This window comes from Notolepis coatsorum, assembly GCF_963971535.1.
Source record: "Notolepis coatsorum genome assembly, chromosome: 16".
Classification (NCBI taxonomy): Eukaryota; Metazoa; Chordata; class Actinopteri; order Aulopiformes; family Paralepididae; genus Notolepis; species Notolepis coatsorum.
This window is the reverse complement of record NC_140180.1, coordinates 21,552,210-21,578,921: the sequence shown is the minus strand read 5'-3', so window position 1 is coordinate 21,578,921 and position 26,712 is coordinate 21,552,210. Positions and strand designations below refer to the sequence as shown.

The window sequence follows — 26,712 nt, the reverse complement described above, 5'->3', positions numbered from 1 at the left end:
CTTCCTTCAGCTTCTTAAGGATGTGCGCCAGAAAGTTTAGTGCACTGCGTCGTTTCCAAGTCTCCCACCATGCACGTACCACAGAAAATCCATGTTTCCAAACTCCTCGATGGCATGACTAAACTACGAGAGGTGTTCGCATGCATGCGCACGTTTAATATTATTTAACATTGTGGATGCCAAGTATTGCCTCAACTTTGGCATCTGACTTAAGACATGTACTATGATGATAAAAGTGGACACATACCTTCATACTGAAAAGAATCATATTAAAAAGGAAAGTGAGCTGTCCTGTCCATGTATGAAATTCACCTTGTGCTTCATAAACGTCAAGCAAACTGTAACAATAGTGGATTTCTTGCCTTTTAACTTTGACCCAAATAATAACCGATGCAGTCTTCCCAAGGATACATCGTCCTAATCACAATAAGACATTTCGTAAGTGTACACTTCCTGTGGGGCTCTGGAAGGAGAAAACTTAGCCGGCCTTGCATATTTCCTCTTGGAGGGGGGCCACAGGCCCTGCTTACCTAATTCTCTCCTTCAATTTATTCACCTCCGCCAGGAGAGCCTTTGCCATGTTTGTGAGGGTTTCCGCCTTTGAACCTGCAGGCTCGAGAAGAGAGAGAAGGGGAGCGTGGCTGGGAGAGTATGCTAATGCCTGCCATGCGGGCTGCTGGAGGAGAGGCTCTCCGGACAAGGCAGTGCCAGGCTCTCTCCAGGCATCTGGAGGGCATCTATTTCAGGCAAGGGTGGTTGAGGCCTTTGCTGAGGTTAAGGGTATGTTTCTTAAACGAGATATACTTTTAGATGAAAATGACGATGTGGTCCATCCTTGCAGCTTGGCCAACAAGTGACAACGTGTGTGTCGATCCTGACTTGTGAGCCCTTTGACTCCCCCACCCCTTCGTCGGGTAGCAGGCGGAAATGCAGAAGGATGGAGGAAAACAATCCTACAAATGTTAGTTCCCCCATTGACTCTAACTTAATGGAGGCCTGTCACAGAAGGTTTAGAATGCCCATTTGTCCACCATGTTGGAAGAAACAACGGTTGCTATGGTTGTTGATATAATTAAAAATGTTACATTTTGTCATTTAGCTGACGCTTTTATCCAAAGCGACTTACAAGTTCAAGACAGCAGGAAGGGTACAACTCTTATCAGCTGAGTAACAATGTTCATCAAGGTGTTGAGACCTTGATATATGAGAAATATATACAAGACTGTATAGTCATTTGGTGTCTTAGCCTGTTACTGGATCTTGTAAACATGTCACAGTGAAACAATAATATCATGTTTTTCCATCTCAATTTGGCATTTTCTTTCAAAAGTGGTTACGGAGGGTTACAGGCAGCCATGTTGGAAGAAAGAACTACATAAACATTCCGTGCAAGGCCTCTATTATCAAAAAAAAGAAAATTGTGCATCCAGCCAACACCAGATTATAGCTCATATCCACAAGTCCCAGAAGACAAATCACAGAGCCATACTTTTTGTTTAGGTCAGTATAATTAATCACTGCTGTGGGCACAGTAGTTTTCCCTAAAATTACTGTATTACGTGACAGCGATAACCTCCAGACTGCCTGAACCGGATCATAGGCTATGTATCGCAGCTTACATTGAATTACTTGATATTTAATGTTTTATGACGTGTTTAATTGCAAGATGCTTTTTCTTCCAGTTGATATGGTGCCTTCAAATGGGGTAGTGTTTAGTGTTCACTAAAAGAGTCCATATGAACAACCCGCTGTTGTGATATTAACGACTTGGAGGTAAACATTTTCTCATAGATCAGACTTGTCACATGATAATGACTGTGATTTATAGACTCATACGAACATAATCCCTCTCAATCATCACTTAAGACCAACCACAAGTGTGGAGGTGTGTTTATATGCAGAGGCTCCTCCCTCTGCCTGTACTTTCTGCTGTGCTCTGGACTTTCTGGGCCTCCCCTTTCTGACAACATTTTTAGGGGTAAGTTTGATACGATATTGCTGGATCTTGAGTCATATTCAATCAGCAATGCCTAGTTTGACAGGCTGTTCAATCAGAACTATGTTTGATGGTAGATGTTTCTTATAAACACCACGTTGTTTTGGTGGTGCTTTAGTGACATCTAGTGGCTGAAACTACTCAAAGAATTGCTAGCCAAAACAATAGTTATTCCATAACTCTAGTTATATGATTGCTGGCAAAGTATCTTGCTTTGCCTATTGGGTTGCTCCTCGCGCCAACTGAAATAATTTTACTCAATGCGTCTATCATTGACCAGGGCGCACAGTACACCCACCTGCAACAAATAAGCAGATGCTTTGGTTCCTAGCTTCTTTCACATAAAAAGATAACTAGGGCCAACAGGGTGAAAAAAGCAAGATGCTTTGCTAGTGTGACTGATCGTATGTGACTCCTCTGCATTGTGTTAAGTTCCGAACCCGGGTCGGCCGCACCACGGGCGACCTCACAGACCGCTATACCAAGAGGTGAATTCACTGCTTGGTAACGTGTCTATGTGTCTAAGTTAGCCTGTTAAGCTGTAGCCCTATTTTCAGAAATTTTGCCTAAAGGTACATGCCTAAGTAAATGGAAGATTGCTCCACTTCTACAAGGTCAATTTGCATGTTCTTGGTATCTAGTAGGAACATCTAGGGACCTGGGGGTATGTATTCCCAGTGTCAGAAATATTGTGTCTGTTACTAGGCTTGAGTAAATTGCAATAAAAAAAAAGGAGAATATAAATTATGATTTTATTTTGCATCTGTGCCGGTGAATAACACCATGAAAACATTGAGGTTCTTTTGATTGCACTCCATCAGCTCATTCAGCACCTTCTTAATCTAAGCAAAGGAATAAAGGGAAGATGATTAAACAGAAGGATTTGTAGATACAGTAATAAATTATAATCCATTTTAATTATAAATTCATATTTAACCTTGCACTTGACCTTGACCTTATTATGGCCAAATCATACATCTATGGATAGGGAAAAGGCTCCTCTTTCCAATGGCAGTGTTAAATATGGATTTAGTAATTTCCTCTCGGTTTTACGATAAAAGAGATATAATTAGAATTTTTTCGATCAATTCTTATTTTCGGTAAATCGTATAAAACATTGGTAACATTTTTTATATACACTTTGACTGCTGTTTTGATAGGGTTAAGGTCTTTACTCTTGGATACATTTAAAAAGAAAAAAAAACATTAATAATCCTGAGTGCCACGCCCCTTCCGGGAAGTGACCACTTCCGTGCCGCCCATTAAACCCATGTAAAGTGTAAACGTAGTTGATTCATTTCCTGATGATGTATGATGGTGACCCCTCCTCATCCCAACTAGACTGTGTTGTTGTGACCTGTGTTCACGTGTGACTTTCAAATTATTGTAAACAAAACATAGTACTGTGATATTCTGATATATATCACATTCTGATATATATATTTAGTGTAAAATAAGTTTATTTTTTTAAATAAGCGGAGGTTCGAACCCATTAATTAAGATTTGAATGCCACCGTAACGAACGAAAGTCCGCACTGTTAACAGAATTGGCTATGGGGCGACAATAATATGTACAAGAGGCATGGTTTCTATCTTTGGCCTTGCTCTGCTGGCAGCGGTTTATTCATTCACATTGACTCATAACACAGCAGCTAATGTGATCTCCTCTCCGGGAGAGGCATGTGTGGGAAGAAGAAAGAGAAGGAGGGAACCAAGGCTTATATACTCCCAACCTGGCGTAGACAGTAGAAGCTCCGCCTATAGCGCCCTACAGTGGACACAGACATACATGCAGTCATGGGAGCAGTAGAGGACAGTTACAGTTAGTTACAACCATACATACAACCTCTAGATTCAACACGCACGTTCGAACGTTTGGGCTCAGCCCCAATACCCCCACACAGCCAGTGTGACAGTCACTGCTTAGACAGAGCCCCTTTAGCTGAGTCCCTGTGACACGGAAGTAGCTGTTGAGTGGACCTGAAACATTTTGTGTGTCCAAATAAATTGGCAGTGCCTCTGTCTCATCAGAGTGAGGAGGAGTGAGGATAAAAAACCTTAAGAACAATATCCCTGGATTGGAAACGGCTCCTAATGTGTTTGTGATTGAAGGCTGGATTAGGTCTCAGAATAGCACTGCTACCATTTCTATTGATAGTCGGGCAGTCTGGTTGAACCAATAAGGCACACAGCTAATTGTCAAAAATAATGGGTATGTTTCAAATGGCACATACATAATAAATTCACCGTAATCTTTACTCCATTTTTTTAAAAAGAACATTTTTATCCATTTATTTTTCAGTGCCGCAAAAAGTCGATCACAAAAGCCACGTGCCCACAGCTGACCTGTGCTTTTCACTCGTAAACAGATGTCATCAGTATCTGGTCCTAATCTAAATCAGACAGCTCCATCTATATGAACCTGAGTTGCAACATTTCTCCATGGTTTGGCTTGATGTGCCAGGGCCTGCTATTTGTGTTTGGATTTCAGCTAGTTATTTGGTAGACAATCCAGATAAAACAGGCTAGCAATGTTCAAAGTGGTTTCTAACGACAGCAACATACAGTACGTTTATAAACTGGATGCACATCAAGTATCCTGCGAGTATTGTGCTTTATTGTGCATTAGGAGGGAGGTGGAAGATGTGGAAATAATGCAAGCAGGGTGGACAAGTGTTAGAAGGAGGAGCATGAAGAGTGCTTACATTATGGGCTAATCAGAATCATAGCGCAGGGAGGGACAGTGTCCAAGAGGGATTAAGAAGGAAGAAGTTGCTGAAGTGAGCAGAGAAGAGTGTTATGCTAAAGCTTAACACATAAACCACTTGTAGAGAGGACCAACATTGACTATTAAACAAAATTGCTTGAAATAAAATTAACTATGGAAGGCAAGAGAAAGTCTGAGAGGACAGATATTTAAGATTTTGTGTTTTGTATAATAGTGGACTGCATGAACAAAATGGCAACTTTAGTTTAAAGGCAAAATAAAGCAAGATGCAAGTCATATCATCACAGAGGCATCATGCTTTTATGACAGTAGCTAACACTACATTCACTCGGTATTGTCGGAAACCCAGTTGCTTGCACTGGATTTCAATTCATCGTCAATTTCATTGCTGTGTTTCCTTTCTGTCTGGTGCTGCTGGGACGAAAACGCTCGCTTTGGTCACAGCTTTCATTACACAGTGGCGGGAGTTGGTTGGGCTTGATGTGACGAGACAGCTTATACACAACCCGAAACCTGTCTGGCCTCACGTGGTATGAGGCTGCAATCCATTACCTGGAAGACAATAGGTCAGGGGAGGGGACTAACAAACCAACTCCAAAACACCAGAAGCCAGAAATGGTGGAAGGTTGGGCTTGGGGGTCAGCGACCCCATCCTGTAAAACCCCATTGCTACAAAAACGTCAACAAAGAAAAACCAAGAATCTTCAGCCCTGAGAGAGGATGGACCTCAGGTAGGAAGTATGACCCAGTGTGGTGAAAGCCGGAAACATCCGGAAGCTACCCTGACGACCACCATTCTCTCAAGCAGGGCTATCACCACCATCGGAACATGGAATGTAAGGACCATGTATGAAGCCGGAAAGACTGTGCAGGTGGCTGCCGAGATGAGGAATTACAATCTGATGAATTGAAAATGGGGAACAAGACGAAAGTCTTTCTCTGGTCTGCATTCCCTTAACAATTGTGTGTATTGAGCTGTACTGTATTGTACCCATTCTGCAATCTGTTAATACAATTTTCAATCAATCAATCTTGCCATACATACATAATCACTGAATCAAGGTGGATTGGATCCGGCCAGAAGAGGCTCGCCACAGGTGAGATGACACTGTACTCAGGCCATGAAGAGGGCGATGCACACCATACCCAGGGAGTGGCCTTGATGCTGTCCAAGGCTGCCCAGAGAGCACTCATTGGATGGGAGGCACATGATCCTAGGATCATTGCAGCTTCCTTTAGAACTATGAAGGCAAAAATCAACATGAACATTACCCAGTGCTATGCCCCTACAAATGACAGCAATGAAGGGAGAAAAGAAGAATACTACAGCAGACTACAGGACATCATTCAGAAATACCCAGGAAGAGACATCAACATTGTAATGGGAGACTTCAACGCCAAGATAGGAAGTGACAACAGCGGCTACGAGGAGACAATGGGAAAGCAAGGTATAGGAGAGATGAATGACAACAGGGAGAGATTCACAAACCTATGCACGACTAACAACCTGGTCATCGGCGGAAGCATTTTCCCCCACAAAAGGATACACAAAGCTACTTGGGTCTCACCGGACCTCAACACCGAAAACCAGATAGACCATGTGTGCATTACGAAGAAGTTCAGGAGGTCCCTTCAAGATGTATGCGTTAGGAGAGGAGCTGATGTTGCCTCAGACCACCACCTCCTGGTTGCCCGGGTGAAGCTGAAATTAAAGAAAAACTGGACAGGGGAGAAGAATCGGAGACAAACATTCAACACAGCACTTCTGAGAGACCCAACCAAGCTAGAATAATACAAACTCACACTTAGGAACAAGTTTCAAGCCCTGCACGAGTTGATGGAAGAAGAGGAGGAAAACATCGACAAGAAGTGGAAGTCTGTGAAGGAAGCAGTAAGTACAACGTCCAAAGAAGTACTGGGCCCGAAGAAACACAACCATAAGGAGTGGATATCAGCAGAGTCATTGAGGAAGATAGAGGAGAGTAAGGCACTAATCAACAAGAGTCGCACAAGAGCAGAGAAACTCAAAGCACAAAACCAGTACACAGAAGCCACAAAAAGGGTTAAGAAAAGCATCAAGGCAGACAAGGACTATATAGAGAGTCTTGCGGCAGAGGCAGAAGAAGCAGCTAGACATGGACATTTGAAAGACTTATATAACACCACCAAGAAGCTGTCAGGAAAGTTTAGTAAACCAGAAAGACCAGTTAAGGACAAAGATGGACAGCCAATCATCGGAGAGGAAAGACAAAAGGAAAGATGGGTAGAACATTTAGAGGAACTGCTAAACAGACCAGCACCACAGGACCCACCAGACATCCAGCAAGCTGACAGGGATCTGCTGATAGACTGCAGCGTCCCAACAAAGGAAGAGATCCGCGAAGCCATCAAGAAGCTGAGGAACGGCAAGACTGCAGGACCCAACGGTATACCGGCAGAAGCACTGAAGGCCGATATAGAGACGATGGAAGAGATGCTCCATCCTCACTTCAAGAAGATATGGGAAGAAGAACACACCCCATCAGAATGGAAGGAGGGCTACCTCATCAAAATACCAAATAAAGGAGATATGAGCCAATGTGCAAACTATAGTCGACCCACAGCTACGAGACCACCAGGCGGGCTTCCGCGAAAACAGATCCTGCACAGACCAGATTGCAACACTGCGGATAATACTGGAGCAGTCATTAGAGTGGAATTCACCCCTATTCATTCATTTCATTGACTACGAAAAGGCTTTCGACAGCATGAATAGAGAGACCTCTTTATTTACAATTGTCCAGCACTGGCCTATATTTGATTTCATAGTTATATTATATTGTGCTTAACTTAGTTCATATTTCATTTTATTTTACTCCACCTCTTTATTGTATTATCTGTCTGTTAATGTCTGTCTGCTAATGTCGCACCGAAAACGACCAAAGCAAATTCCTTGTATGTGAAAACGACTTGGCAGCGGCGGCCGGGTGGCGCAGCGGTCTAAGCGTCTGCCCACCACCACAGAGACAGTGGGATCGAATCCAGCTGTGATGCTTCCGGGTTGGCCGACCGGCCATACTAACACAATTGGCAGTGTTAGAGGGAGGGAAAACCCGGCGAGGGTGGGTCCTGGTAAAACAGCGACTCCTACAGATCGGTCGGGGCGCCTGCACAGCGAGGTCGGATCCTGGGGGAGGTAGTGTCCTCCACACGTTACACTCCCCCAGTGAGAGTCCGTGCTGCCAGGTGAAAAGAAGTGGGGATTGGCTACACATGTGTCGGAGGAAGCATGTGATAGTCTCCGCCCTCCCAGACCGACGGTAGGGGGCAGAGCATGCAACGACCAGGTAGGGGATTGGGAATTGGCATAATGACTAACATTGGAATGGGAGGGGGGAAAAAACGGACAAAAGAAAGGGGGAAAAAGAGAAAGTAAAAAAAATATTAAAAAAAATTAAAAGAAACTTGGCAATAAAGACCTTTCTGATTCTGATAAATTTCTCCATCACCACAAATCTGCCCCTCAATTAATATCGCCGGAGGGGGGGGGGGGGGGCATAATCCCACAGGACAATGTATTGGGAACTTGTGTCCCACGAGGAGACCACCTTGTAGTGACGGATTAAGTCCATTCACTTTAGCAAATATGCAAGACAAATATGCTAGCCTTGTTATCCAGTCGGGATCGGAAAGGTGGGCAGCGAGCTGGGACGCATTCTCCGTCAGAAACAAGTGCGCCTCATCCTGCAGCTCAAACAGGTGTTGCACACGCCGTAGCTATGATGTGCATTATGTAGGAAATCCATAGGCTGAATATGATTTATCAGCATTTTAGGTCTATTATTTTACATTTCAAAAACATTTCTTTTACCAATTTAATGTATTTTAATTGTTTTTAATTATAGGCCTATTTCACACATTCTATGAAATCAATACATTCTTAAATCATCTCGCAACCCTCCCGCGGCTGCTCGTCGCGACCCCCACTTTGGGAACCACTGCTCTAGTGGACCGGAGGTGGTGGTACAGGACTAAGGGGAACGTGCTAATCCTAATAGCTCCACTGGTCACTACGTCTAACGCCTAGATGACGGGGTTGTCTTCTTAATATGCCACAATGGGCCACTCTGGTACACAACAAACAAACGCTCACAAGAACTAAGCTAATGCTACGTCAGCAAGTCAGGCCTGCACAGATACTCTAGTCTGCGATTCTTACTGTACAACATGCAGAGAAAGATGACACTTGCTCAGTGGACCGCCTAGGATAGGGGAAACACCCCCACTGCAGAGGACATCCCCTTAATCCACACTATTGGATAGCCTTGGGCGTCCACACTACAGGGTGGACAAGGGGAAACACAAGAGGGGAAGCTAATATTTCCTCCTTGGCAGTACAACCTAATGTCAGAAACAACAATGGGAATGGGGAAGGTACAAACAGGGGAGATGGATCTAAAATGGGGAAAGGGGAATAGAGTTTTAAAACACAGGCTTCGCTAACCTTGGTCAGTAAAACACAGCCTGAAGGCTTAGCCACAGCTAGCCCAACATACTGGCTGCTGGCTTACTACCATACTGTCATTATACCTGTATCACTGTACATATTATATTACAATTCTGTACATTTATCATGTATGTGTAGTACTAATTTATATATTTAATACCCAGTTTAACTCATTGACTGCCACGCTCTTTTCCCATCTTTACTCAATGGCGCCAGCGGTATCGACCATTTTAGCGATGTTTGCAGACCCATCGTGTGTTCTGTATTATAGTATGGCTCATTTGACAGGCATTGTTCATAGTCCATCACTGACTAACCAGTTAATTTCTACATACTGTAGTTTGTGCACTATTACACGCGAAACATCGCCCCTTTCCAAAATAAGTATTTTTTCATAGATTGCAAGATATGATGCGTTATATCTTATGCAATATGCCCAAATCGTTTGGGTCCGGTAAAATACGACACTCTGATCGATACAAAAACATGTTTCAGGTTTGGTAAAATAGACATAGAATAGACCTTACCTTAGCCAGAAGGTACTCCAAAAAGAATAATCCCCAGTGATCCCATTGCCATCGCGATTACTTGTGTATACGGGAAATAGGTTTGAGGCGATAAAATCTCTAAGCGATCGCTCTGTCTATCTGTCCTCTGAGGGGGAGGAGTTCTTGCAGACAAAAAGAAATGTGTCCCACACTAAATTATCCCAGTTCAAAAGGTAGGCGCTACTGGGCGGTCAGGTGGCCTAGCGGAGATTGCGCTCGTCACCAATGCAAGAGGCTGCGGTCTCGACTCCCGGAGTCAGCATTGCCTTGGCTTGGGCTGATCGCTATACTAACTCGTTTGGCTGGGTTAGGGGGAGGGAAGCCGTGGGTGGGAAACTGCCGTTGTGGACAGCGACGCTTACAGGTCAGGTCTGGGCGCTTGCTCAGCGGAGGCAGGACTTGAGGAAGGCAGCGTGACCTCCCACGCATTACACTTCACCAATGAGAGCCCTCAGGGTTCCCTTGTACTGACCAGTAGGAGAACACATGCGCACAACAACCAGGTAGGGGGGGGGGGGGGGGGGGGAATTGGCACAACGACTAAATTTGGACGGGGAGAAAACAGAGAAAAATCAGAGAAAGAGAGATACAAAAAATAAATAAAAAAAATGTAGGCGCTACTGCCACCTGGCAGGATTCGATCGTCATTGCAATTGTAACGTAGGCAGATGTGCCAGGGAGACACAGGGAGCTCCGGCCGAGTGTCTAGAACAGAATATAGTCGGGTTTGGCGCTCAACCATTGGCAACGAAACACAACTATAGTCGGGTTTGGCTCAGAAAGAGTTAATCACCTGTGCATTGTATATTACTATTGCACTTTACTGTTACATTTGCACTCTGGTTGGATGCCAAACTTATTTTCATTGTACTGTACTTGTGCTGTATAATGACAATACATTTGAAATTAACTTAAACTAATAGCGGGCTTATTGGCTGTGTATTATTGGGTGTATTATTTTGTGCCTGCCCGTCTTCCATCCTTCTGCTACCTCTCTAAATGCTCCTACAGGAGGATGGTGACATCACCAGCTTCAGCCTTGGGAATAAAACCAGGGAGGAGATAGTGAATGGCAGAATGGTTCCTGTGGGAGGTCTTGTCTCTACACATCACCTGCATCGGTCTTGAAAGCTTCTACAACGCCAATCCAGCCTTCTCCAACCCTACCACCACCCAGCAGAACCAGCTAAATGGCTTGAACCCTCTCCACTTCATCACGCCCAAGTTAAGTAATGTTCTTTCTGCTCGAAAATTGGATGTTGGATATTGAACTGTGAACAAATGTGCCGCAAAGTTCTCCTTTGACAGGTGGACTGAATCTTTGTTGTAAACAAGGCGAGAGAGCTGATTCCCTGATGCTCTGAGAAGTTAACCTTTGTAGTATCGCCCCCTTGTGTTCAAAATGTGTAACTTTATACTGAATATACATTTGAATGGACAATGATGTAATTTCATTCAAATAAAATGCTTGTTGTTGATCGATTTGAGAAATATTCCAGGTTCACGTCCCTGGCCTACTGTCAGTCTGCTGTGACAAGTTTCATTCCCCACCGCCTTGTAGATGGCGAGATTAGCTCTGAAACAGAAAAACACACACGCAACCAAACACATAATCCACCCCAGGCCTGGTGGAGATAACAAATCAAATGATACATCTGAAGCTGAAAAAGATTTACTGCTGACATTAACAGGACAATTAGGATTTTTGGACATTAGGTTGTATGAAATACTTGCTAGTAATGTAGTGGACCTTTATAAACAGCTGTCTGAAACGCATCTTTGGAATCCAGTGGCCAAACAAAATCAAGAATGAGGAACTATGGCTGAAAGGAAGACAGGAACCAGTGGAGAAGCAGATCCTGAGACGAAAGTGGGGATGGATAGGCCACACTTTGAGGAAACCGGCTACCAGTACTACACGGCAGGGCAGGCCCTGACTTGGAATCCCCAGGGGAAGCGGAAGAGAGGGCGGCCTAAGAACACCTTGAGGCGGGACACTGAGGCGGAGCTCAAGAGACAAGGAACCAGCTGGGGGGAGGCAGAAAGGACAGCCCAAAGCCATGTTGGATGGAGAAAAGTCGTAGATGGCCTATGCTCCATTGGGAGCGATGGGCCTAAGTAAGTAAGTAAGTAAGTAATGTAGTTGAAGCAAAGCTATTGGCTTACTTACTGAGTCCCATGGTCGGAGTTCTGGTCGGGAAGCAAATGGGGTCCCAAAACCAAAAGGTTTTAATTAGAGATGTCCGATATTATCGGCCTACCGATATTGCATAATGTATGCATAATGTTGTGTTAATTCCACAACAAGAGATATGTAATGTTAATTACCTGAAATTATTACGTTTTTTGGGGGGGGGGGGGGGGGGGCCCTGCATATATCGGTATCGGAAATTAGGAGTTGGACAATATCGGTATATCGGATATCGGTAAAAAAGCCAATATCGAACATCCATAGTTTTAATCCACACCACATGCAGGCAAAGGGGTTTCCTATTTATAACACAAAATCATCATCCCCCACTACGGATTTCTTGGAAAAAGCGAGTGTATTACTGTTTCACTGGTAAAGTGGCCTATCCGCTGTTTCAAAATGCTAGAGGAACGTGTTTTTGTTTTGGAGGTGGCTACCACTCTGCCAGCACGTTTGCTGTTTGCTGCCCATCTAAATAAGCTTCCCAGCTCACTCAGAACCCGGCCAGAACTCCGACCACAGGACTCTGTAAGTACGTTAATAGCTTTGTATCCACTACACCAGGGGTTCCCAAACTTTTCAGGCCGCGACCCCCAAATAACGGTGTCAGAGAGCCGCAACCTCCACTATTATAGGAGGTAAAAATAAAAATAAATAATAATAATTTTTCTTTTTTTTTACATGGAAATGTATGGTTGAAACATGCAAACGTTCAAATGCACACACACTAATAAGCATTGGAGGCTTTTAACCAGGGCCGGACTGGGGAAATCATTCAGGCCAGGAAATATAGTGCAAAATATAGCCCCAGTCAGGCCACTTTTTAAGTAGGGGGTCTGGGGGTCCCCCACCAGGACATTCTTTGTTACAAAGACTTAATTTCCTGCATTCTGGTGCAGGAATTCTTTTATTTGTACCCTTTAAATGCCAGTGTTTGTGATGGCATCACAAATTATTGTTAAAAAACAGGCTAGCATATGTATGATTAGCAACAACACAGCTTTTTATGGATTTTCAGTTTTTTTGTAATTGATAAAAAATACAATCTTATTCAACTTCAGCCAGATGATAACACCACATGTTCATTTTATAATTCTAACCCTTTAAATGCCAGTGTGTGTGATGGCATATATTTGCAATATATCAAATGCAAAGTAGATTTTTCTGGGGGGGATTATTACAGGCTAGCATGTGTCAATGATTAGCAGTTTTTTGTAAGGGTCCCGCCTCCACCAATCACATGCGGCTCCCTTGTGTGTGTGTGAGAGCAAGAGAGAGAGAGAGAGATAGTTCTCCAACTTGTGTGAGTTGCAGTGATCTCCTGGTTGTTCCCCACATAGGTTATCTAACTATTGCGCTGGTGCAACTAGAAGACTGCATACAAAAAAAATAATAAAGAATTAGGATTATTATTTATTTATTTTAAATCATCTTTCTAACTGAATTAACATCATCGTACTGGCTCTTTAACCCTTTCACTGCCACACGACAAAGGGTTAACCGTCTGTAGTGTGGTAGTGAAAGGTTAACCTTCTGTAGTGTGGAACAGTAGATGGCCTCTGGCCCTAAGCGTCTAGAGTGCTGTATTAGATTTGTTTGGAGGGGTAGGAATGGGGTGTAGCCTGAATCAGAAGTACAAACCTAGAAGGACTATAACATGAGATGGGATATTCAGCTGTATAATTTACAAGTTTTGAATACCTACTGCAATTTGGTAAGAATCCAGCAGCTGGCGGTAATGCAGCATCATGGATGTCAACCGTCATAAAACAGCAAGAAGAAGAATGAATGCAATTTTCTACAATGCATTCCTATGGTGTTACAGCTAATTCTAGCCGCACGGTGCCCTTTTCTTTCAATGCTCTTTGCTTGAACATGTCAAGCTGCTACTTGATCCAGTAAGGTGGGGCAAGAATGAGATTCCCTCCAGTATTCCTACAGGAATAGGTGCCAGATTGATGAGCCTCGTCCCACTTCTTTTGACACAAATAATGGGGCCACTGGCCTGAACCATGGCACTGCCCAAGTGGATAAACAGCGGGCAGTGGGAATACGCCAGAAGAATCTCAAAGTAGTGCCTCGTGTCATCTTAGAGGAGGAGGAGGACGTGCCAAGCGAAGGAGTTAGTTCCACTGCCTGTCATTCAATCCTGTGTGAGCAATGCACATTGTGCAGAATGTCCATTGAGGGAGTTGCTCGACAGGATATCCTCACGTAATATCAAATTCTGTTATATTACCATCTTTAGACTCCTGCTGGTGGTGGACTCGGATACTAGAACGTTCTCCTTGTATAGTTAGATTTGCTAAAAGACCAGAGTTTTCAAAAACCATAGACCCACATACGATAAGATATTTCTTTATTGATCCCCTTGGAAGAAGATAAGAAATGATACTTAACTCTACTATATTGCCAACAATAATACAAGCTTGTAGAACCTTGTTTTAATATCCCAGCATACAGAACAATCACATTTGACATCATTTGCACTAGCATTCTCCATTAATCTAACACGAGTACAGGTGTGGGGTGGGTCAGCACCATGAGGCATATTACATGCTTAGTGAGTTTGGGTCCAGCTTGCCCCCCCCCCCCCCCCCCCATTTGTAATTTTCTCCACTAGAGTATACTGTCCATTTAAGTAGAAATACAAAAAAGAATGCAAAATGTTCTGGTGTTTTTATTGGTGAAATATGTACAGTAGGTGCAACATGCATCATAGTATAAGCTAGTTCAGGAGGTCATATTCAGTCCAGATTCTCTGAATATAGTGCATAAGCACCACACTCATTAACACACACATTAACAATCAAACGGAAGCATTCCCACGTGTCTGGTCATTAGTACCAGTGCACACCTTAAATAATAGCAATACTTATATTGACACAAAATGTGTATTGATACACCTCACACTACAAAGGATTCTTGTTGACAACACACTTTCTTAATGAATATGATTAATATTGTTGATATTATAGTTGAAAATAACATAATTATAACTACTTGTCCAAAGGTAACCTCTGGGGTCACTGTATGAAACAAGCAATAAATTGAGGGTCTTTTCAAATAGTCTGTGAAAAGAACGATATTGTCACTTGTTGTAACACATTCAGATCGACCAATGTCTGGCATTTTAACCTCTGCCTCATTTAAGATCGTCCACCATTTTGCGTTACAGCAGTTGAAACTATTCCCGCTAATATACATGGCATCGAGGTGTACTGATAAATCACTAATCAAAGAATGATTTAAGGACACAAATATATTGTTGCTTATGTCGAGTTCTCTCAAGGGGGAACAACTTAAACTGCCGGGTATGACATCGAGAAGGTTGTGGGAGATATTCAGATGAGTCAATGCAGGCATGCAGGGCAGAGACAGGTCAGAGCTGGTCATGTTGATTTCACTGATACTCAGGGACTGGAGACTTGTCTGCAGATCCTCTAGGGCACCCGCTCGCATGACCATATCTGAATTCCGTGCGAGGTCAAGTGAAACCAGTGGCGATTTGTCAAACGTGTTTGGGTGGAGCGTCTTTATGCCGTTATCTTTAAGGTTGAGGTGTCTTAGAGTCCCGATTTGTCCAAAGTCAACACACGACGCATCACTTTTTACGGTTTCCCGCTCTGAGGCAGGCCGTTCCAGCTGGTCCGAGGGGACACAAGGTTTCACAGAATTCTCTTCTAGGTTTAACGTTTCGAGTTGTGTAAGGCCTCTGAGAAAGGGGGAGGAAATGTGTACCAGTCCGTTGCTTTGCAGGTCAAAGTACCTCAGGGATGGGAAGGAAGGCAGTCGATGACATGCTGATGTATTGTTCTTTGTAATGCTACAGCTGATGTTTCGCAGGCAATTATAACCGAAATCCAGGGTTTCCAAAGATGTGAGAAGGCTCAGAGTTTCCTGTGGGAAAGACTTGAAGTGGTTGTGGCTCAGATCCATATAGACCAATGGCATCAGCCTCCAGTTTGAATAGATGTTATCACGTTCGGTTGCATTGTCTTCCCCACTCGTGACCTCTTCATAAAGCAAGTTGGCCTCCGATATTGAGGTTTCCTCTGCATTCATACTACCAACCATATTATTCTGCAAATAAAGATATCTTAAACCATTGATCTTTGGAATAATTGGAAAATAAAGGAGTTTGTTGTAACTTAGATCTAGGATTTCCAGCTTGTACAACTTCTCGTCCTCGTGCGTAATGAAGAACTCTATTGAATTCCTACTGAGATTCAAATATTTCACTTGATGCAATTTAAAATCACAGATATGGACTAAATTATTTTTGGCCAGGCTTAGGCTCTCCAGTCTCATCAGTGCTTCAAACGTCCCTTGCTCTATATCTGTTATTAGATTATTGTCAATACAAATGGTTCCTAAGCCTCTGCTCCCTTTGAACAAGTTGGACGTCAGTTTTGTTAACCTGTTGCCTGTGAGTTTAAGTTGATCAAGCGATGGCTTGTTTTGAAGGTAGCGTTCCACGGTATCATCGTTCAACCCGTTCATTGATATGTCCAGCCTCCTAAGTCCACTGACGGATCGGAGGGCTTTGCCGTTACTGCCAATGTTGTTGTTCAGCGCGTTCCTGGCCAAATTCAACTCTTCAAGTTGAGCCAGGTTTTCGAAAGCCCTCTCGGAGATGAGATCCAGCTGGTTGCTACTCAGGTCCAGCCACTGCAGGTGTGGCAGACCAAGTGTGTGCAACTGTCTGATGAAGTTATTGGACAGATCCAGCCTTCTGAGCCTCGTGTCCAAGTCCAAAGGAATAGAGGAGAGGTTCTGGTCGTGCCAGGACTGCTCCTTCAAATGGAAAATAAAATGAACGATGCGTCAAACGGAGAACGTTTAATTTAATACATTTGTTATGATGGCAGGACATTTATTTGTGTGCAAATTTCACAATCGTTGATGTTGAGTTTTTTCCCAAGAGGTCCTACCTTAGGATCATAATACGGCACTCCAGTGGCATGGAGATCGAGACTGAATAGCCAAATGATTAAGAGATGAGGGAGCATTCTCCTGCTGCTGCTGTTGTTGTTCTACCGTTGCCTGCTACTACTATTGTCACAGCCCACATGCACACCACACCGCACACCCATTTATAGTTGTGCTTCATAAAAAAAAAAAAGGGACAAACAGCTATGAACACCAGATAGGCTTTGTTGACACTATATTTACACATTCTATAATGACAAGCACTTTCCCTGTAGAGGTTTTAGCAAGTACCCACTATCTTCTGTTTATTCAGTTTTTTTCTCTCTCATGTTACTCTAAGTATTGATCGTTGATAATTGTAATCGACAGACCATCTATTTCTATTTCTATGTTTTTAGTAAGAGGCAGGCTACTTTTTGGTCATGGAATATGCACATTGAGATGTGCTTTTATCGTCTTTTATGGAACTGTGCATTATTACCATGAGCGGAACAAAGACATGAATGAATGATTCAACCATCACAAAATAGTCAAATATAATCACAATTCAGTTAAGCCACTGATATACAAGCTAAATGTTGGTTATTCAAGAAAAGTCAAGTTTGGGAAATGTCTGGCTTCGTGACATGACCGATTGTGAGGTTATTTAAAAGTAACAACTTGGATTTTATCGTTATATCTTGCGGCATTTATCGAGTACAGCCCTATTATATCAGCCGGAAAGCACCTCATGTATGCAATGTAAATGTATCCCTTTGTGTTTGTCCACACTATAGTCTTGGGAAAATGGAAACCTTTCCAAAATAGAAAGGAGGAACAAATAAAGGAGGTGGAACGTGTAAACAGACATGCAGGAGTAGGACGTGATGAAAGAAGGTGACTGAGCATACAAAGGTAGGAAGGCAAGGTTCCTAGTTTGTGAAAACCTAGGTGATGAGAGATTCTTCCTAACAGCGATTTTTCAAGCACTCTTTGTTTTTGTGGAGCATCTACAGTACGTTAAAGGCTCAACCCGTGATTCAAACATAAACAAATGGGTATAGGCGCACCAACGATAATAAGAAATGGGGATGGAGACATTTTCATTCTCTAGATGATTGACCGAGCTCTTAATACTGGGACAGACAGATAATAAATATTTGATATATATTCATTTTAAACTGTATTTGTTGTATTTTGAAGCTGTAATAGGTTTGCTTACATTGGTAATGTTTGTAAACATTGGAGTAAAACAACCATATTCTATGACGGGGTATAAAGAAAAGAAATTGCATATTTTTCACCTACAAATCAAAGTCTTTCAGAATAAATGTGAAGATAAATAAATAAAAATCATAGTGGGCCTTTAAAGAAACGCATACTGCTTTTAAAAGTAGCACAGCTGTCTTTCAGAAAATTGACGGACAGTTCCGTCTCCGTCACACTGCCTCCTTGGACTGGGTGACTGTCGCTGTAGTGTTGAGGCCTCCTGCTGCCACTTGTCCCTCTGTGTCCACAGAACCGTCCATCTGTCAGGGTCCAGATAGCCGTCTCCTCTATCAGTGTCCACATAACCGTCAATCTGTCAGGGTCCACATAGCCGTCTCCTCTATCAGGGTCCACATAGCCGTCTCCTCTATCAGTGTCCACATAACCATCCATCTGTCAGGGTCCACAATAGCCGTCCCTCTATCAGTGTCCACATAACCGTCCATCTGTCAGGGTCCACATAGCCGTCTCCTCTATCAATGTCCACATAACCGTCCATCTGTCAGGGTCCACATAGCCGTCTCTCTATCAGTATCCACACAGCTCCCCACATCCTGAAGCAGAGAACTGCAGTCGTATTTTTAGATGACTGGTGGTGTCTGTCTGTCTGTCTGTTTGGAATGATCAGTTCTAGCTCCTGGTCCAGCTAGACTATGCTGCCTTTGACGGAGAATAGAAGATGATTTTACTTTTGATTTGATACACTATGATTTACTGTCAATTTACATATAACGACATAACAATAGTGTCCTTCCGAATATCCCTCTGTTACACCTACACTGTCCCCCACCATACATGCATTTCTTCAGAGAGGGCAGGGTCGCACAGTGTTTGGGGGATTGCTCAAGGCACCCTCCATTTGTTAGTTTGCAACTGGACTCCACCTTCCTCCGTTGGTACCGGTATCAAACCAGTGACCTTTTTGAGAGGCAAATATGTACTAGAGCCAATATAGCCTTATACTGACCTGCAGTGTAGCAGGTATTGGCATGGTTAGCTTGGCAGCATTACTTGCGGGCAGCGTGGAAGCTCTGTCGATCTCACCCAGACATGCTGGAACCCTGACTTTGAACTACATGGCCCATAATTGTGCCTGGGCTTCAGAACGAAACCTGGGAATCAAGCAGAACATTGGCAGCGTAGAGTCTGAACAAACCTTATCTAATAATAAATATGTCTTAGTTATGCCGTGGTTCTACAGACATGCATTACTTGTCCAAACACCATGTAATAACCCATCGTCTTGGACGACCATTTTGTTTTCCTTCTGTGAAATGGTCTGTCCACGCTGTGCAGTAACGGTCCAAGGAATGACGCTTACATTTCCTGGGGGACAAGGTCAAATGGATTTAGCCATATTAATGACATGAAGTTCTATCAAAAGCCCCCTACGAGTTGTAATTAGTTTTACCGCTTACGTACGGGCGTTTCGCAACATTGGCCGACAACTGCAGAAACGACCGCAGAGCTGGATAAGAAAAATAAACATGTGATTATATTCATAACGCCGCATGACGCATCCTTATTCCCCCCATTAGATTTTAACTAAACGCACTCGGAATCTCGAATGACAGGGGCGGAACCGGCGTCGGCGGCCAACCTGTTCCCGTCCTAACGCTCCTCAAGGATATTAAGAGCATAGCTTTCGAGTTTCTTGGAAAGCACTTGACCTTATTCCCTAAGAGAAAACAGAGTAGTCTGGAGGAAAATAATTTATTTTTGCAACGTTATCAGAGTACTCGTTAATGGTGCAAATCTCAAGTGGTGCGACGTCCAAGATGACTCCATCCAGCGTAATCATTGACATACCTCCCATGTCTTCCACACGTTGGCTATTCTCCCATCGCTGGGTCCCTCACTACGTGGCTGATTTAGCCGTGGATTTACATCCCCTTGGGACTTTTCTGAAATCATCCGCTCAAATGGCAACTTTGTACACCAGGAAAAGGCCAAGACGTAACACAAATGCCGCCACCGATAATAAAAGCATTCGTCAAGGGTTTTCCCTCAAGACTCGGGGAGGAGACCTATAAATGTCCTTGGGTTTACCGGGAAACAGAGGGCGAGGTCGCCGATCGGTTCACCCCGGAAACGCAATATTAGAAAAATAAATAAATAAAAAACTAGGAACTTGTCTCTCTCCCTGCCCCTCTCAAGATGGAACGCATTTAGATTGCACAAAGATTACGGGCCACATTTGCAATACATTGTGAAACTCCCAAAAGTAAAATTTTAAATAATAAGTCACATTTTAATATAGACAAGGGCGTCATTCAAAGACCAACATTTGTTCTCGTCAGTTCTTGTGCCAGTGGACTCCAATATGAAAGAGGGGTTCTGACCTTTTAACCCTTTCACTACCACACTACAGAAGGTTAAACTTTCACTACTGTAGTGTGGTAGTGAAAGGGTTAACCCTTTGTCGTGTGGCAGTGAAAGGGTTATCCTGTAGTGCCGCAGTGAAAGGGTTAACCATTGGTAGTGTGGCAGTGAAAGGGTTAAATCAATACCACCCAAAAAGAAAAAGAAACGAAAGACAAATGCTTTTAGACAGAAAATTAAACATTTTAATCCATCAATCAAATCCATTTACAAAAGTATATCCCATTTTATATACAATATGTACAATGACATATAAACATAACTATCATTTTCCAACACGGTATTCATTCATACGGTAACTAAAAACAATAGCATTGTAACAAAACATATCACTCTTGATATTCTGCAGGGATGCTTGTAGTGCAAATGTGCGCAAATACATAGTGCTGTACTAGCATGAAAACATTGTAACTCCCGTGGTTTTTATTTATTTGAATTGGAAGTTTACAGTTTTGTATCTGCTCTGTAACTCGTATGACCAAGGAGGCCCGTGGAACCCATTCCAATCCCCCTGGGATATTGTTTAAAAAAAAATGCAGTCTACAATGTGTTTTTCTTAAATTTCCTTTTTTGGGAGATACAAGATTTTCATTGGACAGCACGGAAAGTACGTAAATATAAAGTATCTGTCAGCGCAGTGTCCTTCTTTGATATAAACAGATGTTGTCTACGTGTAGAAACAAGATGATGGCTGTAGATAAGAACTTTCATATGATGAGGAAAGGACGTGTTGGCTCATCAAGGCTTGTTGTTTTGCACAGAATGTCTGTCACGGGAAGCGGTACCATCTCTATAATATCATCCGTGTCACGAAGACGGAGCGGTGAGGGAGGGGGGGGGGGTATTAACCACCAAAGGCATTCCTCAAACCTATTCAGAATCAGTATAAACCTACAGTATCTTCTTGACCCGGTCCAAAAGAACTAGGGCTGCCCCCCCCCCCCCCCCCCCCCCCCCCTTAGTCAAATCATCGGACGGTTTAGTCTCAGTCAAGACTTTGTTAGCCGATTAGTCTTATTTTTTTTACTCTTTAAAAAAAAAGGCTGAATGAGTCATTTCCTGAAAAAAAAGAGAGAAAAGATAAGCACATGTTTGGTAAGCACTACATTTAAAAGAGGTACTTGTACAAAACTGCATGTGGGAAATGCAATCTTCCAGATTTGTCTATTAAATCAACTAATCGACGAGTCGATAAAGTCCTACGACTATTTGTCGACTGAGAATTCCCTTAGTGGAGGAGGACAGCCCCAGAGGGAGGAACATCACATGGCTCCATCCTGGCTTTAACGGGAATTTGGTTTAAAAAAATAAAAATAAAAATAAAACAAGATCTAAATCGACCCATTGTCAAACCTTTGCGAAAACTACTGGGTGAGGATGGATGCATGGATGGGTGGATGGGTGGGGGAGAAAAACAATAAAAACCAGTCTCACGACGGGGGTGTGTTCTGATCACGGCCGTCACGGTGGTTTTCATTGCAGTCGTCAGTGGTGTCCAGCAGATGGCGCCTCTCCAAGTCTGACGCTCCCCAGGAACGTGGTGTGGTTGGTCATGCTGATGAGCGTGTCCTCGTACACCATGCGGATGGAGATCCTCTGGCCGGCGCGCAGCAGGCTCACGCCGGCCGTGTAGCAGGTGTTGAACTTGCGCTGACCCGTCTCGATGCTGCAGGTGCAGCGGAGGAACGGCGTGGAGTCCACCATCACCTCGTAGCTGGCGATGTCGGTGAAGTTGAGGTAGTACACCTGGTTCGAGAGAGAGAGAGGGGAGGGGAGACGGAGACGGGGGGGGAATTAAAACGGAGAATAAGAAAAGAAGACAGAGAAGGATAAGTAGTAGACGAGATCACACGGGGGGGGGGTTGGTTTGAAGAAAGGGTTTTGGGTGGAATAGTTTGAACAGGGAAGGGCCGGGTTCTATAGAACGTCAACCATTCAGATAGGACTACGGTGAATGGTAGTTATCGACGGTGAATGGTAGTTAGCGAGGGTGAATGGTAGTTAGCGAGGGTGAATGGTAGTTGAGCAACGAGCAACAAGTCCTCTATTGTTATTATCAGGGGTTTAGGGCAAATCAAATGCAGCGTTTCTCCGAGTAGCTAGTAGATGTAGAGGACTGTAAACGGAGAAGAGTTAGGTCGAGGACCGTACTCACTTCTACCTGGCTATATATGAAGTAGACGCCGTCCAACAGCACCTCCAGCTCCCCAGAGCGAGAGTGCATCTTGAAGACGCGGTGGTGAATGGACACCATCTTCCAGTTCCTGAGGACGCCTTCAGACAGATCTGAGCCAGACAAGAAAGGAAAGGAGAGGCAGTCGGTCAACAAAAAACTGTTTTGTGTGTGCATGCGTGTTTGTGTCCATGTGTGTTTGTGTCCATGTTGTGTGTGTGTGTCCATGTGTGTTTGTGTCCATGTGTGTTTGTGTCCATGTTGTGTGTGTGTGTGTGTCCATGTGTGTTTGTGTGCCTGTGTGTGTTTGTGTATATATCAGTGTTTCCCCGCTGGCTGTAGCTGTTTCGCATCAGCGGTGGTTAGGGGGGAAACTTTGGTTTTGATTCAGCATCTGTCGTCTGGCGGTGGTGGTGGTGGCGGGTTTGGGCTAAATCATTTTTTATTATCAGTTTCTCTAGCTGTGGTGGCCCACTACCACTTCTGAATGAGCACGGGGGCGGGGGGGGGACACTGGCGTGCATGGTTTTGGAGTCTGGAGAGCGACGGCGGTTATAGCCGGTCAAAAGCAGAAGACAAACATGCAACGAGAGAAGCGTGTAATCTCTATCTAATGGCCTTCTCGTCGCCGGGGTGAGTTAAGTTCAGAGGATCCTTACCTTCCCTCACTTGGATGGTTGTTTCTTGCCCTTGCAAATGAACAACCGCTGGCTGCGAGGAGAAAAGAAAAAAAGAAGAGTTTGTGAAATCCATGGTGACTCATTTGGATGAAATGAATGAATGAACATTTATTAAATTTTTTTTTTTAAGATGACACACTGTACCTGGAATTCCCTTGGTTTGCTCTTATCCGCAACCCCTAAAAGACGAAAGAGACAAAAGGATCAAGCCCTGGCCAATAGCACAGCAGAGGAACAAAGGACGGATGGTAGTCAAAACAAACAGTGACATAGTTTAAAGATGCATCACTGCTACCCCACACTGCTATCCCACACTGTGTTTGACATCCTGCACCAAAATCGCCTCGCGTCAAAGACAATGAGTTCATCGATTTTGACAACTTAATCTCTCCCGCAGTGTGGGAAAACTCTCGCAGTGTAAGATGTGCCGTTTTAGACGGGCTGCCAAAACCACGTTCCTACGTTTCTCTCGGCCAACCAGGGAACAAAATTAACTTTTTGACTTACCAGCCATTTGGCTGGTAGATTTTAAAAACGACCAGCCAGGCAGATTTTTTACCAGCCAAAAATTATAAATAGCTTTTTAGTATATCGCCATGTGTTATTATTACTATATAATACTCTCATATGCTATTTTCAATTAATATCATAAACAATATAAGGAATATTAGCATAATTTTGAGTGGACTGAAGGAATGAGTCAGCGTTAATAGTTTTAAATGCAAATAATTTATTGAAACATAGAAGTGGGGTCGGGAGGGACACACACACACACTGTTTCAACGCACCACCCCCGCATCATATTGTAGTCTAGTCTGTCTTCAAACTTCCACTCCTCTCGAAACTTTTTTATATTTGAATATCAACATTATCTGTCAATCCTCAGTAATCCTCAGTTTACTATAATATACTCCTGTCCTGAGTCCTGACTAGTGACTTCATCGTCTTTCCAAACGCACGCACACACACAGAGAAAGGGAGAGTGCCCCCCCCCCCCCATTTCCCTTTCCCCAGTCCACACTGTCTGCTGTTCTCCATGGCTCTGCCTCTGATCAGAATTAGCTTGTTAGCTTACGCTAACGTAACGTTCATTTCGGGCGATGTGGGCATAAAGGAATGGCGACGATGCAACGTATGTTAGATGCATTTGACCTGTTGTGAGAAGAAAAAAAACACCACAGACTTATTTCGGCTCGCAAAACAGGCGCACTGCTGCTGTGTAGCGCTGCTCGGCTTTAATGCAAGCAGAAGCACGGACTGGGGCGGATATGACTCTTCGAGTTGCCACGGGTTTTTTCAAAATAAGAGTATCATATGAACCGAACGTTGCTAGCTGACGGAGCCATAGATATTATGACTGGAGCTGCGCTTGGGGCGGAAATGAGACCCGCACAGGACTTTCAAAATAAGAGTATCAATATGAACTACACGCCAGGTGGCGGGCAGACCTCTCATTGTTAGTCGCCAAACCTTAAATCTGCCCGCCATTGGCGGTTGGCGGGTACTTATTTTGTTCCCTGCGGCCAACCGATGCCCCCGGCGGGGGCCACATGTAATACAGTATGAGCAAAGATTATATACCTGCTGGACCTTGAAGGCCTGGAGGCCCCTGGGGGCCGGGGGGTCCAGGTGGTCCCACTGGCCCCACGGCATTGCTCCCAGGGATGCCGGGGATCCCCGGGATGCCTGGTGGCCCCTGAGGGCCCGGAGGACCAGGGGGGCCGGGGGGCCCCTGTGCCCCTGGAGACCTTTTCCTCCCTGCCATTCAAAACGGGAGACAAAGAAGACGGTTGGTACTCAAAGCGTGCGCAAACACTCAGGGCAATCCTTCTGATAAAGGGGGAAAGTGGGGGGGGGGTTCTGCGGGTAAAGAAACATTCTTCGGTTTTCTTGGGAGGCTAGAATGGAGGACACCGAATACTTATCATTCCCTTTGAGCCAAGATGTTCATTAGATTGCACTATCGAATAACGCCTTAAGCGCACCGCCAGAGAACGGGGGTAGAATTGGTAGGCCCTAATCAATGAACAATAAAGCGGAGATTTAGGGGTTGCAGGTCACGTTACCTTTCTTCTTCTCTTTCCTTCTTTCCTTCCCCGTCGATTCTGAAAGAAGAGGGAGAAGCAACAACAGTGTGATTAAGCTTGAAATGGTCTTCTGAACAATTATCATCTCGGATGTCGCGCGGCGGCCAAGCCGTGCCGTGTAGGTGCACCGAAGAGGGCGAAATAATAGATTCAGATGTGCTGCAATGAGCAGCGGAGTGGAGGTATGTCAGTCTGCGGTATCTTCCAGTGTAGTAATTTGTAAGTGTGGTTTCACCTACTCTGTATGAACAAGTGCCTTAAGCATTCACAGGCAGTGGAACTGGAGAAGATCATTAGAGAGATACTTTATCCTGCCAAAATCCTTTTCTTTGAATTAGGCCCAGATGGGGAATGCAGATGAAAGTGTGCGTGTGCATGTTCGTGTAGCCTGTACAACCATGTGTGTGTGTGTGTGCGTGCGTGTTAAGTTATACTTTTATTGTCCTCATTGGGGGAAATTTGTCCTCTGCATTTTGACCCATCCTAACTATTTAGGAGCAGTGGGGCAGCGCGCCACACAGTGCGGCGCCCGGGGACCAGCTCCAGTTGTAACGCCAGTGCCTTGGTCAAGGGCAGGATATATACCTAGCATGCAGAGGAAACCCATGCAAACACGGGGGGGGGGGGAGAACATGCAAACTCCACACATGCAAACTCGAACCCGGGACCTTCTCGCTGTGAGGCAACGAGCGCTAACCGCTGCGCCACCGTGCCGCGGCGGAGGCATCTGTGGGCTTTTGAAAAGACAAATGCACTTGTGTACATCTGTGCGTGTGGAGGCTATGTGCGCAGCTGAGGAATCCCTTTCAAAAAAACAGCCGTCTCGCTGTTCTTGTGTTTACCATGTCATTACAACTACAAAGGCCATTTAACCTTAAAACCTCACAGTTTGAGTCCCTGCAACATATGGCCAGGGCTTCTCCTCTGGCTAAATGACTGGATGCATCCGCATGGATTTCTCTTAACGAGGAGCCCTATCTGGAATCTGGTGCCCGTTAGGAGTGCCGAGAACATACACACACACACACACACGTGTGCCCGTGCCCACACACACGTACACACATGCACGTACCGTACACACATGCACGCACACACACACAGATCTAAGGCTGAGATTACAAAAGCCTTTGTCTGTGCGCTGAGAGCAAGGGAGAGACCTGGGAATGATTAGTGTTTAGAGGCTCAGGACTTTACTGATTTATGTAGAAAGTCTCAAAGGTGAGTTTTTTCTTCTAATTTAAACACAATCACTAAACTTCCC

General features: G+C 44.2%; 2 protein-coding genes and 1 pseudogene across 5 annotated transcripts in view; all 3 read right to left on the bottom strand.

The window, feature by feature from the left end:
• Positions 1-14,641: 14,641 nt before the first annotated feature.
• On the bottom strand, positions 14,642-17,010 carry LOC311243192 (transforming growth factor beta activator LRRC33-like). Its single transcript, XM_084332322.1, has 2 exons — positions 16,884-17,010; positions 14,642-16,746 (listed from the first exon to the last, which is right to left on the bottom strand). The coding sequence occupies exons 1-2, from the start codon at positions 16,959-16,961 to the stop codon at positions 14,857-14,859; spliced, it is 1,968 nt and encodes a 655-aa protein (XP_084188448.1). The 5' UTR covers positions 16,962-17,010; the 3' UTR covers positions 14,642-14,856.
• A 2,159-nt stretch (positions 17,011-19,169) lies between these two features.
• Positions 19,170-21,988, bottom strand: LOC311242922 (annotated as a pseudogene). The gene is made up of 4 exons: positions 21,946-21,988; positions 19,939-20,046; positions 19,541-19,577; positions 19,170-19,455 (listed from the first exon to the last, which is right to left on the bottom strand). The product of its transcript is annotated as an uncharacterized misc_RNA (transcript).
• The window catches only part of eda (ectodysplasin A), a 27,292-nt gene continuing 22,058 nt past the window's right edge, over positions 21,479-26,712 (bottom strand). For 2 of the 3 annotated variants that reach the window (XM_084332324.1, XM_084332326.1), the window contains exons 3-8: positions 25,431-25,469; positions 24,946-25,122; positions 23,509-23,543; positions 23,344-23,395; positions 22,667-22,797; positions 21,479-22,257 (exon numbers count right to left, since the gene is read on the bottom strand). In XM_084332324.1, coding sequence (XP_084188450.1) covers positions 21,997-22,257; positions 22,667-22,797; positions 23,344-23,395; positions 23,509-23,543; positions 24,946-25,122; positions 25,431-25,469 — 695 coding nt within the window. In that variant the 3' untranslated portion in view covers positions 21,479-21,996. The remainder of the gene's footprint in view (positions 22,258-22,666; positions 22,798-23,343; positions 23,396-23,508; positions 23,544-24,945; positions 25,123-25,430; positions 25,470-26,712) is intronic. The other variant, XM_084332325.1, reaches the window with a different exon arrangement.